The sequence below is a fragment of the Vicugna pacos genome, chromosome 10 (assembly GCF_048564905.1).
Source record: "Vicugna pacos chromosome 10, VicPac4, whole genome shotgun sequence".
NCBI classification, from domain to species: Eukaryota; Metazoa; Chordata; class Mammalia; order Artiodactyla; family Camelidae; genus Vicugna; species Vicugna pacos.
Window position 1 is genome coordinate 26,986,775 of NC_132996.1, and position 17,409 is coordinate 27,004,183.

Here is a 17,409-nt window from a genome sequence, read left to right on the forward strand (position 1 = left end):
CACCTGCATTACAAAAAAAAAAAAAAGTGAGGGCTAACAATACAGTATAGAAATGCATCTGATTTTTGCATATTTATTTTGCAGTAAAGAGAAAGAAAAATACCATATGATATCACTTATATGTGAAATATGAAAAAATGACACAAATGAACTTATTTACAAACTAGAAACAGACTCACAGACATAGAAAACAAACTTGTGGTTACCAGAGGGGAAAGAGGGGATGGAGGGATAAATTGGGAGTTTGGAACTTGCAGATACTAACTACTATATCTAAAATACATAAACAGCAAGATCCTACTATATAGCACAGGGAACTATATTCAATACCTTGTAATAGCCTACAATGAAAAACAATATGAAAAGGAATATATATATATATGTATATGTATAACTGAATCACTATACTATCTACCAGAAATTAACACAACACACTGTAAACCAACTATACTCCAATTGAAAAAAAAATAGGAGGTAGCATATGATTAGTGCTTAATGGAGGACTGGCACAAACTATAAGAATTAAAGGGTTGTGGAATAAGAAGGATCATTGTGGCCTGGCATGAAGTGTCTCAGTACTTTAAAAAATTCAACTACATTTTTTAATTTTAATTTTTTGATTTACTTTTATTGAGGTAACATTGGTTTCTAACATTTTATGAAAGTCATGTGTACATTATATTTCTATTTCTGTAATCCCCACAGTGTGCTCACCACCAAGTATTTAGTTCCCACCTGTCACCATAGTGTTGATCCCCTTTACCCATTTCGCCCTCCTCTCTGCCCCTTCCCCTTTGATAACTACTGTTCTCTGTATCTATGAGTTTTTTGTTTAATTTGGTTTGTTCATTTATTTCATTTTTTTGTTTGTTTTTTATATTCCACATATGAGTGAAATCATATAGTATTTGTCTTTCTGCATCTGACTTATTCTACTTAGCATAATAACCTCAAGGTCCATCCTTGTTGTCACAAATGGCAAGATTTCATCTTTTTTAATGGCTGAGCAGTATTCCATTGTGTGTGTGTATATATATATGTGTATATATATATATATGCACACACATATATACCACATCTTAAAAAGAATTTTTAGATACATACACACACACACACACACACACACACACACACACAGAATGGGGTGTGTGTGTGTGTGTGTGTGTGTGTATATATTACATCTTTTTAAAAAATTTTGTTATACCACATCTTCTTTATCCATTCATTCATTAATGGGCACATAGGTTGTTTCCATATCTTGGCTATTGTAAATAATGCAGTAATGAATGTAGGTGTGCATGTTTATTTTCAAATTAGTGTCTTCATATTCGTGGATAAATACCCAGAAGTGGGATAGCTGGATCATATGGTAGTTGTATTCCTAATTTTTTTGAGGAATCTCCACACTGTGTTCCACAGTGGCTGCACAAATTTGCATTCCCACCAACAGTGCACAAGGTTTCCCTTTACTCCATATCATCACCAACATTTGTTATTTTTTGCCTTTTTGATAACAGCCATTCTAACAGTTGTGAGGTGGTATCTCATTGTAGTTTTAATTTGCATTTCCTTAATAATTAGTGCTGTTGAACATCTCTTCCTGTGCCAGTTGTTCATCTGTATGTCTTCTTTATGAAAAATATCTATTCAGCTCCTCTGCCCATTTCTTAATCAGGTTGTTTGTTTTTTGTTATTGAGTTGTATGAGTTCTTTATATATTTTGGATATTAACCCCTTATCGAATATTTGCAAAGATCTCCTATTCAGTAGGTTGATATTTTGTTTTGTTGATGGTTTCCTTTGCTGTGCAGAAGCTTTTCACTTTGATGTAGTCCCATTTGTTTATTTTTGCTTTTGTTTCCCTTGCCTGAGGTAACACATCTAGAAAGATACTGCTCAAACCGATGTCAAAGAACATACTGCCAATGCCTTCTTCTAGACATTTCAAGGCTTCAAGTCTTACATTCAAGTCTTTAATCCATTTTGAGTTTTTTGTGTATGGTGTGAGATAGTGGTCTAATTTCATTTTTTTGCATGTGGTTGTCCAGTTTTCCCAACACCGTTTATAAAATACAATTACATTTGATAAAAGTGATATACATGCATAATTTTTAAAACTCTAATAGTTCTAAAAGTTTTTAATTTGTCTAGTTTTTACTACACTTGCTGGTAAGTTTTCCAACTCCATTTTCTATATGGTCAAATTTAACTTCATCCTTCTGCTCCATCTGGATTGGTTACTTTCTAGGCCTGCTGTACAACTGTTGCCCTGTGAATTTTTTGCCTTTCCTAGGAATACCTTTTACTTCTTTCCTGTATAAGATTTCTATTTCTAGATCTATAACTTCCTTTCCTTTGGTTTAACTTCTTGTTCGGCTCCTTCAATATCTTTTTGGAAAAGGGTGAATTTTTGAGACCTTGCATATCTGGAAATATTTTACTCTACTCCTCAGTTAATGACAGTTTGCCTGGAAATAGAATTCTAGGTGGAAAATCTTTTCACTTAGAAGTTTTTTTTCTTCCCAACTTCCAATGTTATTTTTCATAACATTGGCGCCATTTTGGTTTTTAATTCTTTCAATATGTCCCATGTTTAATTTCTGGGAACTTTAAAGTTTTTCTTTTGTCTTTGATACAGAATTTCATAATGATGTAACCTGGAATGAACTTCTTTTATTTTTCCTTGGCATCTGACATACCCTTTCAATCTGGAAACTCACGTCTCCCAGTGTGTGAAATTATTTTATATAATTTATTTTATAATTATCTCTGCACTGAAGTTTTCTTTGTTTTCTCTCTATAAAATTTCTATTATTTGTATGCTGAGTCTCCTGGATTAATCCTAGATGCTCATCAAATTATCTAGTGTCTATCTCTTAGTTTTTTTCTATGCTTGCTTTCTGGAACATTTCTATAATATTATCTTCCAATTATTTAATTTTTAAACTTTGGCTATGATAATTTTAATTTCCAAGGAAGCTGGTTTTTATTTCAGACTTGCTTTTTAAAAAATAGGATCTTGCTCTTCCCTCACAAATGCAATAGCTTTTATCTCAGATCTTCCTTTTTCTTTCATTTTTTTTTTTGCTTTTTGTTTGTTTGTTTGTTTTATTTTCTTTATTTCATATTGGAGGCTTTTATCAGATATATTGCAAACCTTTACAGTTTGTTCCGAATTAAGAGAAGCATCAAACTAATAGGAAGCTTAAGGTGGGGGTGGTGGTATTTACTAATTAGATGGGTTTATTATAGGATGATTTGGTGGTGAACTGGCTTTTTTAGTGAAGTCACCTCTAGATTCAGAATTTATAGTACCTTTCTCTGGGATGTTTCAGCTTATCTAGAGAAGGATCTTTCCAACTCTTTTTCAGGCATATAAGATGCTGCCAGTGGTATAGAAGGTGCCTGGAGAGAGACCATTGGTTATCAATCCCCATATCTTCTGATAGCACCTCACCCTAGTCCTCTATTGGGCCTGGTTTATGACCCTAGAATCTCTTGTGTTCAATTCCTCCACAGAGAGGGATGGGTTTACAGCTACTGTTTCTGTAGTCTTTGATACAATTCTGTTGTTTTGGGCCCCTTTCCTTTTTACTACCTTCTGTGGTACCTGGTGCTTCACATTTCTGAGCCTTTCTGGGGTTCTGCTTAGTGCCTAATTGACTTGCTTCTTGTTTCTTTCCCCTTCAGTAAGCACTTTCTGTCCTGTGTTTAGTCAGTTACAATTGTTCTATCTTTGTCTCACAACTTAAAATATTATGGCTCTAGGTTAGAGAACTCAAAACCTGAGTTTGTGTTTTTATTTTTATTCTTGTTTTGGAACAATTTCAGAAAAGGAAGGAGGCAGAAATGTCTTTAATCTACCATCCTAAAACTGGAAATTTGTTAAATTTTTCCAAATGATGTTGCAACTTATTATCTCACTGGATATTTTCAGCTACAAACTACTGTAATGATTTAATATCTCTTTATTTTTATATAAAATTCAAAAATCTGAAGAAATGTTCACAAAAAGATGGTTTCTCTTGGCACCTTAGGCAAGTTACAATTTGCCTATACAGTCTGTTGGCATTTTAGTGCAAACAGTATTGGTCTCCTTTTTGTGTCCTGAGATGCTCTGTTCTTTACATAAACAGCAGTAAAAGCAGTTGTTCTCTTCTACTCTGAGAGGGATTATCTCTTAATAGCAGGTGGAGTGATTCATTCTCCTGTACATCTTAGAGGAGACTTTATTATTTGTAGGGAGTAGGGTGTGGGAAGAGGCGCACACCAGCAATGTGTCAGGTATTACACATTCTAGGCTAGCATAAAAAAAGTAACCTCTTCTACTGCAATTTCAAAGCCTAGAAGTAACATCTTACATCTAAGGCTCTGAGAAATCACATTGTTCATAACAAGGACCATGATTCACATGAACAGGAAAAATGGAATTATCAAAAATAGATTCTGTAGATCAATCTGTAGCAAAAATATCTTCTGACTTGGTTTATGAATTGGCCATAATCACAAAAAAACCACTCCATTGAAGCTCTACTGCCTTCTCCTCCGTCTTGACTGAATAACCTTTATAATTCTCCCATGGCACAGCTTTGTAGGTCAAGGTATTTGGAAAACAAGTTTTGACATGAGGCCTCCTCCTTCTTTTTTTTCTTGTAGTCCTTTTAAAATGAGACTTGTTTAAACATACCTTGTGTTAATTGTGTTTATTTAATTGGTCACCTTGTATTACTGGGCATTTGTCATTTTTATGCTTTGTATATTGACCCATTATTATTTTTAGTAGCAATGATTCTAATAATCTGCCGAATAGGTTAGAAGGGTTTCACATTTGAGGGAATTTGAATTCCTGCCAGAGCTATTATTTGTTTCAAATATAAGCAATATGATTTCAGTCCTTTTACCTGGGCAGTTTTTCTCCTTTTATTGATTTCCTGCCTCTCCAAGAGTAATAAATCCTTTTTAGGGAGTAGTAAACAGAAAAAGGCAGTTCCAGTTTGGTAACTATTACTGGATATATATATATATATATATATATATATATATATATATATATACATATATATATATATATATATATATATATAAAATATACACACACATAGTATTGAGTACCTAATGTTCAAGGAATTGTGTGAGGTGTTTTAAGGGATCTAAAGATGAGAATGTCAGATGCTTTCAGCTGTAAGTAACAAAGACAGACATATTATGCACACATTATTAAATATAAAGACATTTATTTTGCTAAAAGGAAATCCAGAGGAAGGCCAGTTCCAGGGTAGGTACAGTGGCTCAGTGATGCCTTTTAGCCTTCTGCTTAGCTATCATCAATGCATTGGCTTTTTTCTTCAGGATTATATATTAATGTTCATAAGATATCTTTGCTCTAGATATCATGTCTTTATATAACCACACCCAATGCCAGAAAAATGGCAGTTTTTCCTCATCTGTATCTTCCTACCAAGGAAGAAAATTTATCTCAGAAGTCTCTGGCACATTTCCTTTGTTTTCCAGTGGCTTAGGTCATGTTGGGCACCTATAACTTAGCAGAAAGGAAGCTAAAAAGTATCAAAAGTCATTTCCAGTATATATTGTGGAAGCGTATGTGTGTGTTGTCGGATAGGCAACAAATAGTGTCTGCCACAGGGAATAAGATGTAATCTCCTCCCTCAAGAACGTTTTTTGTCTTTAGGGGCAGAAAGCAAGTTGTAACTATATTACAATTTCTGTATGTTAGATTCCTGGTCATATTCATGGGCTTCACATTAACAATCTCTTTTAAACTGACCAAAGAGAACTGCTCTAGGTACTATCCCTTTGGGGCTGCCAAAGCTGTCCTCTCTCATTTTCCCCAGTTTTTAGTTATGAGACCTGATCTGGGCATCTTTTTCATAAGTGATGTTAAGGAAAGAAGTATCAATACATTACATGATTTTAACTCGATGTTCTCTTTCTCCAAAATGATCTTGCCCTTCCATCTCCACATGCCCAAATCCCATTCAACTTTTTCAACTTTTAAAGAAAATGATAAATAATCCCTCTCATTTGTTTCACTTATTCAGGAAATATGTGTTGCATGCTTGCCATGTAGCAAGCACTCTGCAAGTGTTGGGGATATAAGACATGAGCTTTGACCTCATGAAGCTCACAATCAGGTGGGGGAGACTGACAATTAACAATAGCAGTTAAGTGATGGGGAAGAATAGGCTACAATGGGAGAACAAGCAGGGGTACTTTCACTGTTGGTGGGGATGGGAGCAGAAAGAAAAGTCTTTTTAGAACTTCTTGAAGATACCTGAAAAATGAGTAGGAAATGGGAAGAGGAAGGGAGGTGCAAATGTTCAAAGTAAAGAAAACAGTATGTAGGAAATCATGGAAGTGAAAGTGTTGATGAAAGTGTCCTTGAAAAAGTTCTCTCTCCTTCTCAAATAATTTCTCCATTTGATTAACCTCATAGCAACATAACATGCAAATTTTAGACTATAAGATCTCTCAAGATAAAACATACGACTTACACAGAGCACTTTATAAATACGAATTTAGCTTCAGAGGAGAATGAGGCCCTGTATGTGTCAGTGCAAAATGTTCGGTTAAAACACTAAAAAACATCTGCAGTAAGATGTGGATTATATCACCCTGCTCTTCAGAATGATAGGAATAGCTTCCCTCACCTGTCTAGGTGATTACAGAGAGCAAAGCAGCAGGGAAGGATTGATTCATAAAGTTCTGGAGGAAGTACGAAGTAATTATAGTGCCAATTTTCAGATGTTACTTCAAAGGCTATTTCAGGGAACATAATGTAAACCTGGTAACCATCAAAAAGGAAAAACAGCCACTCACTTGTTTGCAGACATTTTCTTTTTAGTCTCCTCATATTAGCTGCTCTTTGTGTGTGCCAGGGTTCTGGGTTACTGGTGGGGAGAGCCTTGCCAGACCTGACAAATTACCTTTTTTTTTTTAAAACACCTTTATTGTGGTATGACTTCTATACAGTAAACTATACATATTTCAGATGTACAATTTGATGAATTTTGATAAACGTATACACCAATGGAACCATCACCACAATCAAGATAGCTAACATTTCCATCACTCCCCAAGAGATGCAAGTTTCAAATTCCCAGTTTATCTCTTCCTATCCCCATTACCCCTGGTAACCATAAGTTTGTTCTCTATCTGACAAGTTATTTTAAAAATCAAATACTAAAAAATATCAAATGACCATGTCACGACTCAGGTTTTTACTATTTCATTTTAGATGCATGTTCTAAAATCTTGCTGCTACTTAGCTGAGAGGAATAAGAAGTGAGTAAATTTTGATAGAGAATGTGACTTGGGGATAAAGCTGTTGTCTTTATAGAGCAGAATAGACAAAAATATAAGAACCTCTTTTCCTCCCCTTAATTCTTTCTAGCTCATTCAGAAATTTATCCCTGGGTTTGAGAAGACACTTGTCTGATCCCACCATTTCTATAGCTAAGTAAATAATAACCCCCAAATAATGAGAAAATGTATATAAATGTGTTTTGTGAATGGTAAGACACTATACACAAATGTAATGACTTGTTTTTTTAAATGCCCTTTTCAAGGGCTAGGATAACTTTTTTGAATGCTGTCCCACAGTATGGTGAGGTATGGCTATAGTATGGTAAGGTGTGGATGCCAAATTCTGTAATTCGATAATTCTTAACTTTTATTTACTTATCTTTTATTAAAGACTTTTCGAATGTTTTATTTATTTTTTTATTGAAGTATGGTTGGCTTACAATGTGTCAATTTCTGGTCTACAGCATAGTGATTCAGTTATATTTATATATACACTTCTTTTCATATTATTTTTCATTACAGGCTATTAGAAGATATTGGATATAGTTTCCTGTGCTATACAGTAGGACTTTGCTGTTTAAAAAGTTTTAGATTTACAAAAAAATTGAGCAGATAGTACAGAAAGTCCCCATATAACCTCTCCCCACCCCCAATTTCTTCTATTATTGTCTTACATTGGTATACTACATTTGTTACAATTAATGAACCAATATTGACACACTGTAATTAACTAAAGTCCATATTTATTCAGATTTCCTTAGTTTTTGCCTAATGTTCTTTTTTTGTTCCAGGATCCACTTCAGCTTAAAACTTAGTGTAGTTACCATGTTATTTACACCCACATTACACTTAGTTGTCATGTCCTCTTGGGCTCCTTGGTATGATATTAACTTTGATTTTTTGGATCATGAACTGGGTTGAAAATCTGATGAAAGCTATGGATTCTCTCCAGAGAAAAATACACATGCTGCAGATGTCTAATTTAAAGGCGGTCCACCCACAGGACATTCAGAAGCCTTGCTCTAGGAGGAATGGGTGATCTTTAAAATGTCCTCTTCCTCACACTGGGGCTCAAGGGCAGGCTCTATCTCTAATTTGTGAGTGACTTTTCTGCAAACCCGTTTTTCCACGTTAGCCATTTCACCTCATCTGTAAAATGAGAGGTTTGGTTTACATGATGCCTAAATCCTTTTCTATCATAGTAGAAGGTGGAGCTGTCAGCATCTGAGGAACAAAGTTTGGTAACAGAAGACCAAGTCAGGTCAGCCCAAGTAAGAGGGTGCACTCATCAACAATGAGGTTGAGGAGGTTCAATGGGGGAAAAAGACAAAACCTGAGTTCCATTTTACGGTCCTGTGGATTTTGTAAGTCATTTCCTTCCCATGCGTTTCAGTTTCCTCATCTGCAAAAATATGGAGGCTTTGCTTCACGTAGTTATGAAACTCCTGGGAGCAACAGCGGAGAATGTATCTAGTAGGATATCGTGTGAGGGATTATAACAAGATGGAGAACGTGGGTACATAGGTTAGGGGTGGATGTGAGGAACGTGAAGCAGGGCTGAGGGCTCAGGAAATAGGAACCTCCTGTACACATTAGGGCTTTCCAACTTCCCCACATTTGTTGGGGTCAATTCCACCTCCACTCAGTCCCCGCCTCCGTCCCACTACCCCGCCTCCCCTTAGGCTGCTATACGCCACACTCCGTATGGCCGCCACGTTGAGTCGCTTTCCACTGCCCGAAGGCCATGCGCGCGCTCTCGCGCCACCGCATCACTCCTTTCCCTGCCCGCCCTTGACCTCTTCCGATTGGCTCACAGCGTAAGTGACATAAGTGCTCCTTATTCCACCTCTCAGTTGCCCCAGGCTGCACCCCACCTCCTCCTTGTTTCTCCAGACGCGAGGGGAAACCTAACCTGTAGTGGTTTCCGCTGCGGGCGGAGCCGGCAGAGCAGGCTACACTAGGAAGGTGCTGGCTTTGGCGCGCACGCGCACGCACGCACGCACGCACGCCAGGGCTGCCGGGGCGGCAGGCTCGCGCCCGGGCTCGCCCGCGCCGCGCCAGAGGCTCGCGCACTCAGCAGGTTGGGCTGCGGCGGCAGCAGCGGCGGCAGCTGTGGAGCTGGGGCGCTGCTTGTGAGAGGTCCCAGACGCGTCTGCGGCTCTGGCTACGCTACTCTCATCCCAGTCTCCGTGCTGGGTGCTGAGGAGGCAACAGCTCTAGCCTTTAGAATCCAGAGCACAGCCCTAGCTGCTTCCGACAGCGCCTTCCTTCCCTTTCTAGCCCCGGGCCTTGCTCGGTGCTAGGCGACTCAGGCGGGAGGCGGCGGTGACGACGGCTGCCTGTCTGTGTAGAGGAGCCCTGCCCTCTGGCCTTGCCCCACCACCGGGCCCTACAGGGGCCGAGAGAGCTCGGCGCCCGCCCTTCCTTTAGCCTCTCCATCGACCGGTTGGAGCAGCGTCGGTCTCTGGGCTGAGGCGTCCTTCGGCTCCATCATGTCCGCGGGCGGAGACTTCGGGAATCCGCTGAGGAAATTCAAGCTGGTGTTCCTGGGGGAGCAGAGCGGTGAGTTCGCGGCTCCCCCACTCCTGGCAACTGGCCGCGGCTTCCCTGCACCGCCCCCAGTGCGGCCCTTCCGTCCGCGGAGGCTCCCTGCGGGCCTCGCCTTCGAGCTCCGTTCCACCCCCAAGCCTTTGCCGGTGTTCGCCGACTCTTCTTAGCCACCGGTCCCTCTTCGCTATCACGGTCCGTCGGTCTGATTTTGACCCTTCCGTCCCCGACTTCGTCGGCTCTTTTCCCCACAGCCCGGCCCTCTCCCGTCGACCTGCCCTCAACAGTCCTCACCCCGCCCAGCAAAGCCCCAGCCTCCTGTCCATCCCTTTCTTCCCCGGTCTCCGTCGTCTCTCCAACCCCAGCGCCCTTCTTTGAGCCCCACCCTTGTTCCTTGCTCTTCTTCCAGTTCGTCAGCCCCGTGAGGCCCACCCGGGAAGCCCTACTCGGGGAGACCGGCCCTATTCAACCCTGCGGGAGGAGGGTGGGATCTGGGCGTTGTTTTCCCCAGAGGCTTGGCCCGGACAAGTGCGGATCTTATGGAAGGTGGGAAGTGGAGGGTCCTAGAACATTCTTGGCTTGTTTTCACCTGGATAGGAAATTGGTCTGGGTTACAGAGGATATATTTTCACAGGCGACTTGAGGATGGAGTGGATGGGGGTTGAGGGAGTGGCGGCGGCAGTGGCGATTTTTGCCCCTTGGGTTTAGGCTGTGGCTTGTTGGAAAATCTCATTTTCTTGTCTTGACTTTCATCCCTGACAATTCTTTTAGCAGTGTTGATGGTTTTCCGATCTCAGCCAGATGCTATGTCATGATCGATTTACTTGGAATTTTTCACATCTCACATCTCCTTTTTCTCCTTTTAACACGAAGCAGTGTGTCTGATTCTCCTCACGGTGGTGCAAACAGGAATTACTGAGGAAATGTTAATTATTCCACTTCTTGAGTATTCTTTAAATTATGTATTTAGGATTTCTGTGAGAGAAGGCTTTAGAATAATGAACATATTTGTTTTGTAGGATTTCCTTTGGAGTTAGGAAGTAATAGAGTAGAGAAGGCAAAGATTCATCATCTAGTTATCTAAATTAGATTTAAATGTGTTATACCATTTTGGCTAAGTGATTCTTTTATGGTTAATATTCCATAGTATCTGATGAGTGAAATTTTTGTCTCATTTACCTGGTCAGGCTTCTGCTGTCGCTGTATTTTATGTTCGGTATAAGATTCTAATTTTATAAAGGCTGTCTCTAAATACTTCTTGTGGTAATTACAATTTTATGCTGTATTAAGCAAACATCACACTCTACAATTTAGAGATTATCATCCTCTGTTGTTTTTCCTCACACTTTTCCTGACTGTCTTTAAAATTGAGACATTGAGGTATTAGTTCCTCCAAAGATATGAGACATCGAGTTACCTGCTAGGTTAGCTTATAAGACATTTATTTCTTTTGATTGGAAAGAAGAACACCGATAAAAATCCAGAGCCTTCGTTTCTACCTTGAACTATTTATACTAACTTGTATGGCATTAAAAGTAGGTTAATAATAGTTGCAAAATTGCTTCCAGTTAGACCTGAGGAATCACTTTTCTCCTTTGATACATAATTTTCCTCCTTGCCCTTTTAGCAAGTCTCCTCTTTGCCTGTTTTTCCACAAGTAAGTATAAACTTGTTTCTTTAACAAAGTGACTTAGTAAGACCTATAAGGTTAATTCTTGTCCAGGTATTTTATGACAGGAGACTACCATACATAAAATGTAGCCTATAGGTCATCATTGATAAGTTGGATCTAAAGTGCTTATTGTGCACTCTAGGGATGTTACTGCCTGCCTTATGTTGTGATGCAGAGCTGTTTAGTTTGCATGAAAAAGCCGTTAATCTCTGTCCTAGGAAGATTTTAGTATGAATAAAGATGATAAATATCTGCAGGTTTCCTTTGAATTTCTTGAGTATTTATATTCTAATTCACATTGCAGAGTTTTATGACTTCTCATTAATTCCTTTAAGTCTTTACTTAACTTCTCCACTCCGACCATAATTCCTGAAGCCATCTTAGTGGGTTTGTTTTTTTGTTTTTAAGGTTTGATTTTTTAGAACAGTCTTAGATTTACAGAAAAATTAAGATCATGCAGTGTTCCCATATAGCCCCACCCAGTTTCCCCTATTATTACCATCTTACATTAGTACGTACATTTGTTACAATTGATAAACTGATATTAATACATTGCTAACTAAATAGTTTATTCAGATTTCCTTAGTTTTTATCTTTTGTCTCACCGTTCAGTTCATATACCACATTACATTTGGTTGTCATGTCTCCTTAGGTGCCTGTTAGATTTTTCTTTTTTTTCTTTTTTTTTTTTTTAGTATTGTGTTTACATGCTTTTTAACTCTGGAATTATGAGGTTAATTATCTTTTGAGGTTACTATATTGCTAAGTGATGCCATCCAGTAGCTTTGACAATGAAAGATTGATCTCTGTTTTCACGGGCAATGTCTGTAGTTTTCTTATGCATTAGGAAAGATATGTAGAATCCATGTCATCTTGATGTAACTCTTCATGAATTTTTTAGTTTTAGGTTTTAGAATCCCACAATTCAGCTTTCAAAGACTAATCTATGGCAAAGTGTTGTCTGTCTCCTTAATAGCATTTACCACATTTATATCTTAATATTTGTCTTTGTTTTTGTCTGTTTCCCACAGCAGAATGCAAGTCCCATGAAGATTAAATACTGGGGGGTTTTTTTGTTCATTTTTTCCCCAGTGCCTACAGTAGTGCCAGGCTTTTAGTTGCTAGTCAGAAAAGTTGATGAATGAATGATGGTTGAATCTAATAGTAACTAAAGCTATTAGTCATCTTCGTTATAGAAAAGTCAACATTTTCTCCTTATGCAATTAATAGTTTAACAATAACATTTTATACTTACATTTTTTGATTGTATACAGGGATACTCCAGATGCTCAGGGGGCAGGAAACACAATAATTTATAGCTTTACCATGTCACTAAAAAGTAGACTATGACTGACCAGAATCCTACTCTTTTATTTTGAGTTGAACAAAATTAGTTTTGTTCTGTTAAAGTTATTGTTAAATTATTTGCTATTAGTGTAGCACCTAAAGTATGTCACATGATTATTGAAGATGTGTTCATGGAACAGATTTGAAGTTACATAGACTGTTTTATTTAGCTTTTCAAAATTTAAGGTTCTGTGGTCTATAATGAAGAAGAATTGTTTCAGCATATGAAGCCTCATATTGAATTAATGATGTCAGTCTTGGTGTTCTTCCTGTAAACACTTATGATTTCTTTATATTTCAGTGGTATACATGGCTTAATAAAGGAATGTTGAAATACACAGCTTGAATCTGAAGTTTCTTTGAGGAGTCTCTTCTGTTACTACCTCTGGCTATTGTCTTGAAATGCAGAGGCACTTTTAGGAATGTCATTCATGGTTTACAGTAGAAGATAGTACTACAAACCTATGTTATAAGTTACAAATCAGGAAATGTAATCTCAAAGAGAAGCACATACCTGGTCTAATATTGCTATTTTTTTCACTTTATGTTACATTTTAAAATCAGTTATTTTGAATTATAACATGCTATCTAGTGGAAAACTGTCCTAATGTCAGAAACCAGGAATATTGAACAGTTAGATTGGCTAGATCAGTGATCTTAAAATTTTTCTTCTCAGGATCCTGTTGTGCCTTTACAAATTATTGAGACCTCTGAAGAGCTGTTTGTGTGGTTTATATTATTATTTATTGTATCAAAAATTAACTGAGAAAAATTTAAATATTTAATTCATTTAAAAATAATAGAAGTAAATCCATTACATATTAATGTAATCATTTTAATGAAAGAGAATTATTTTCCAAACGAAACTCTAGTGAGTAGTATCGTTTATGTATTTGCAAATCTCTGAAATGTCCGATGTATTAGAAGACACTGGTTCTCATAGCTGCTTCTGCATTCAATTTGTTTTAATATCACACATCACATAGGCTCTGGGAAACTCAACTGTACACGCATGAGAGAATGAAAGTGCAAAAAGCCAAATAACATCTTGATATTATGAAAATGTTTTTGACCCTCAGAAAGGTGGTAGGCCTAGCAGAGGGTCAGTGGACCATATTTTGAGAACTGCTGGGTTCTGTATCAAGCTGTGTGTATCTTGTAACTTTATACTGCATTTTGGACAAAGAGAATGATTTCAGTATTTTGTTTTGAAACCTTATAACTAATCAGTAGGGCTAGCGATTAAGAGGACAAAATCTTGGTTTCATATTTTAGCACTGATCACTGACCTTGGGCAAATTATTGACATCTTTATGCTTTAACTTCCTTATCTGTAAGATAAAGATAATAGGACCTATCATATAGACTTATTGTGAAGATTAAATTAATAAATGTAAAGCATTTAGAAGAGTGCCTGGCACATGGGGAGTTCTCAGTAAATACATTAACAGATGTTTACCAAAAACCACTACTCTGTCAAGTGGTTTGGTGGCGCCTCCTCTTAAGAAATATGTATTTCATCAGGAAAGAAATATATAGTACCTAATACAATATAATGTGATGAATGCAGCTGCTTTGAAAAGTAGAGTTAAAAGGTACAGAGAACTGACAGCGGAGCATGGAGTTTCAGGGAAGGCACAGTATAAATGTGACTAATAGTTTAAACATCTATTAGTTAAAATTCTTAAATTAGAGCATTTCATAGTTGGAGGAGACTTTGAGAAGCCATTTAATATATTTCTCTTAGGGCTTTTAACTGAACTACTTTTTCTCCTAACTTTTATTTTTAACAGTTAATACAATCACATTTCACAAATCAAAATTATATTAAGAGACATACTCTTAGACAACTTACCACCCATGTTCCTGTGACCTCATTACCTATCCCCTCCTCCGTTAGTTATTATATATATATTATTTTCTTTTGTACAATCTGGGATTTCTTTATGCAGACACAAGCAGATATGAACATAATTCTTTACTCTCTCTTACATAAGACATATCAGACTTTATTCTGCACCTTGCTTTTTTTCATTTAACAATATATCCTAGAGATATTTTCACATTAGTACTTAGAGCACTTTCCCATTCTATTTTTTGTTTTTAAATAATTTTTTTTATTTAGAATAGTTTCAGATTTACAGAAAAGTTGCAAAGATATTACAGAATTCCTATATACTCTATACTGTTTCTTCTGTAACATCTCGCATGTACATTTTTTACAGTGTTCCAGTATTCATACATTATTAACCAAAATGTATGTTTTATTTAGATTTCTTTAGTTTTTTTCTTATTTATTTTTTCTGTTTGCGGATACTACATTTGATTTAGTTGTTAGGTCTCCTTAGGCTGTTCTTGTCTTTGACAGTTAAACTGGACCACTCTTAAGTTACTTCATTCTATTCTTGGAAATCTCCAGGAGAACATATTTTGTAATTTTAAATATCAAACTTTCTTGTTTGAAAATTCTCAAATCTGTTCCTATACTGTAGAGTTAAGCGTTTTTTTTCTTGGGGAGGCAATATATAGGTGATAAACACAGTTCTAGAGACGATCAGATTTTAGTTCTAATCTTGACCTCAATGTTTATAGTGTGATCTTGGACACTATTTAACCTTTCTAAATTATTTTCATTTCTGATGTTGCAGTACTAGCCTGGCAGTGTTGTTTTCCCCCATCCTCTAAATATATATGTGTGTGTGTGTGTGTGTGTGTGTGTGTGTGTGTGTGTTATCTCCTCTAAATATATATATATATCATACATTTTGCTTAGATCAATATTTAATCTTTATGTTACTGTTATTTGATAAATGGTATTCACAGCTGAGCTGGGTCAAATACTGATTACTTGTACTCTGTTGCATATTTTTTTGTTTTCCTTTGTGTCACTATTTGACTTACTTTTTCCTTTTGTTTAATTTATATGCTTATTGTTAATTTATCCCCAAACTCTTTACCAACAGTGTAGATCACCTCTCAGTATATTTGAATGCATCAGGTTTTCTCTCAGTTTGACCTCTTTGGGACATCTCTCCCAGAACCGTGTGACCTATTCTAATTTATACTAGTTACCTACCATGATTGGTGTATAGCTGTCAACCTGGGATCTTCTTTGTCCTTACTTTGAGGATTTCCTTCTCTTCTGTGTTGGATGGATCCTTTGTTTCTCAGATTACATTTTTTCTTCTTTGTTATTTACTCCCTCATTATGTTTGACATATCCACCAGTAGGTAGTTTCCTAGTAAAGAGAACATGGTAGAAAGTTTTTTGATACCTTATATGTCTGAAAATGTATTTGTACAATGCTTACACTGGAAGTTTGGTTGAGTTTAGAATTCTAGACAATGTTTACACTGGAAGTTTGGTAGGGTTTAGAATTCTAGGTTGAATATATTCTTCCTTCAGAAATTTGAAGGCATTAGTATATTATCTTGTAGAGTTTAATGTTGCCATTATGACTCCTGGTCTTTGATCTTTCATAATGATGTGTTTATTTTCATTTTATGTGCTGAGTAATAGGTATAAATTCTTTCAAAGGGGAAAGTTATGTTGTTTAGTTTCAGGAAAATTTCTTGACTTAACTAGTATGATACTCATTTTCATTTCTCTCTGAAATTCATATTAGACTTCCTGGATTGATCCTCTAATTTTATCTTGTTTTGCCCCTTTTTCATTTCCTTGTTTCTGTTTTAATTCTCTTAAGATTTTCTCAACTTTCTTTTATCCTGTGATGTTTTATTTCTGCTGTCATTTTCATTTTAAAGAACTCTTTGTTTTCTGATTGTTCCTGTGTGTAGCATCTTTTTGATTCCCTATATTCTCTTGTCATTTTGAGGATATTAATGAGATATATGGCTTTCTTCTGAATACTATGTTTTTTTTTGTAAATTGCTTTTCACTTCTGTTTATTTTAGTTTCTCTATTTCTTATTTGATGTGGTCCTCAAAAAACTAGTAATTCTTGGCTATCTGCTTCTGTTTAAGAATTGAACACTAAAAATTTGATTTTAAGCTCTTATGTGGTTTATTGAGCTTCGCTATAGGACGATCTGACTGGGGGAAGTCTCTGATGTTAGCTCTTTTGTCTTTTTGCCAGAAACATTTCCTAAAGAAGAGTTACCAAGTGTTCTGCTAGAGAGGATGTCGTTGCCAGCTTTCTTAGTGCTGAATGGAGACGGGGTTTGAAGATAACATAGAGTTCGTGAATTTAGTTTCCTTGTTTTTGATAGTGTTTGTACTCTAGCCTTCGCTTGAACCCGTGTTGTTGACTCTTAGTTGTATGTTTTCTATCTATTAATTTCTGCTCTTTATTTCCTTTCTTATAGTTTGATTTATTTGGCTAGTCTTTTCCAACTTCTTGAGAGAGATATATAACTTATTTTTAGTTTTTTTTCCCCTGCTAATATTTGTTGCACATAAGAGCGTGTGTCTGTGTAATTGTATACATTTCCCTTTAAGTACTACTTTAGTTGTATTTTGGAGATTTGATATGCAGTATTTTTGTTATTCAGTACAAAATG

The 17,409-nt window shown here is 36.8% G+C and overlaps 1 protein-coding gene across 2 annotated transcripts in view; it reads left to right on the plus strand.

The window, feature by feature from the left end:
- Positions 1-9,260: 9,260 nt before the first annotated feature.
- Positions 9,261-17,409, plus strand: part of RAB6A (RAB6A, member RAS oncogene family) — a 45,984-nt gene continuing 37,835 nt past the window's right edge. The window contains exon 1 of one of the 2 annotated variants that reach the window (XM_006203348.4): positions 9,261-9,885. In XM_006203348.4, the coding sequence (XP_006203410.1) occupies positions 9,816-9,885 (70 nt within the window). In that variant the 5' untranslated portion in view covers positions 9,261-9,815. The remainder of the gene's footprint in view (positions 9,886-17,409) is intronic. The other variant, XM_006203349.4, reaches the window with a different exon arrangement.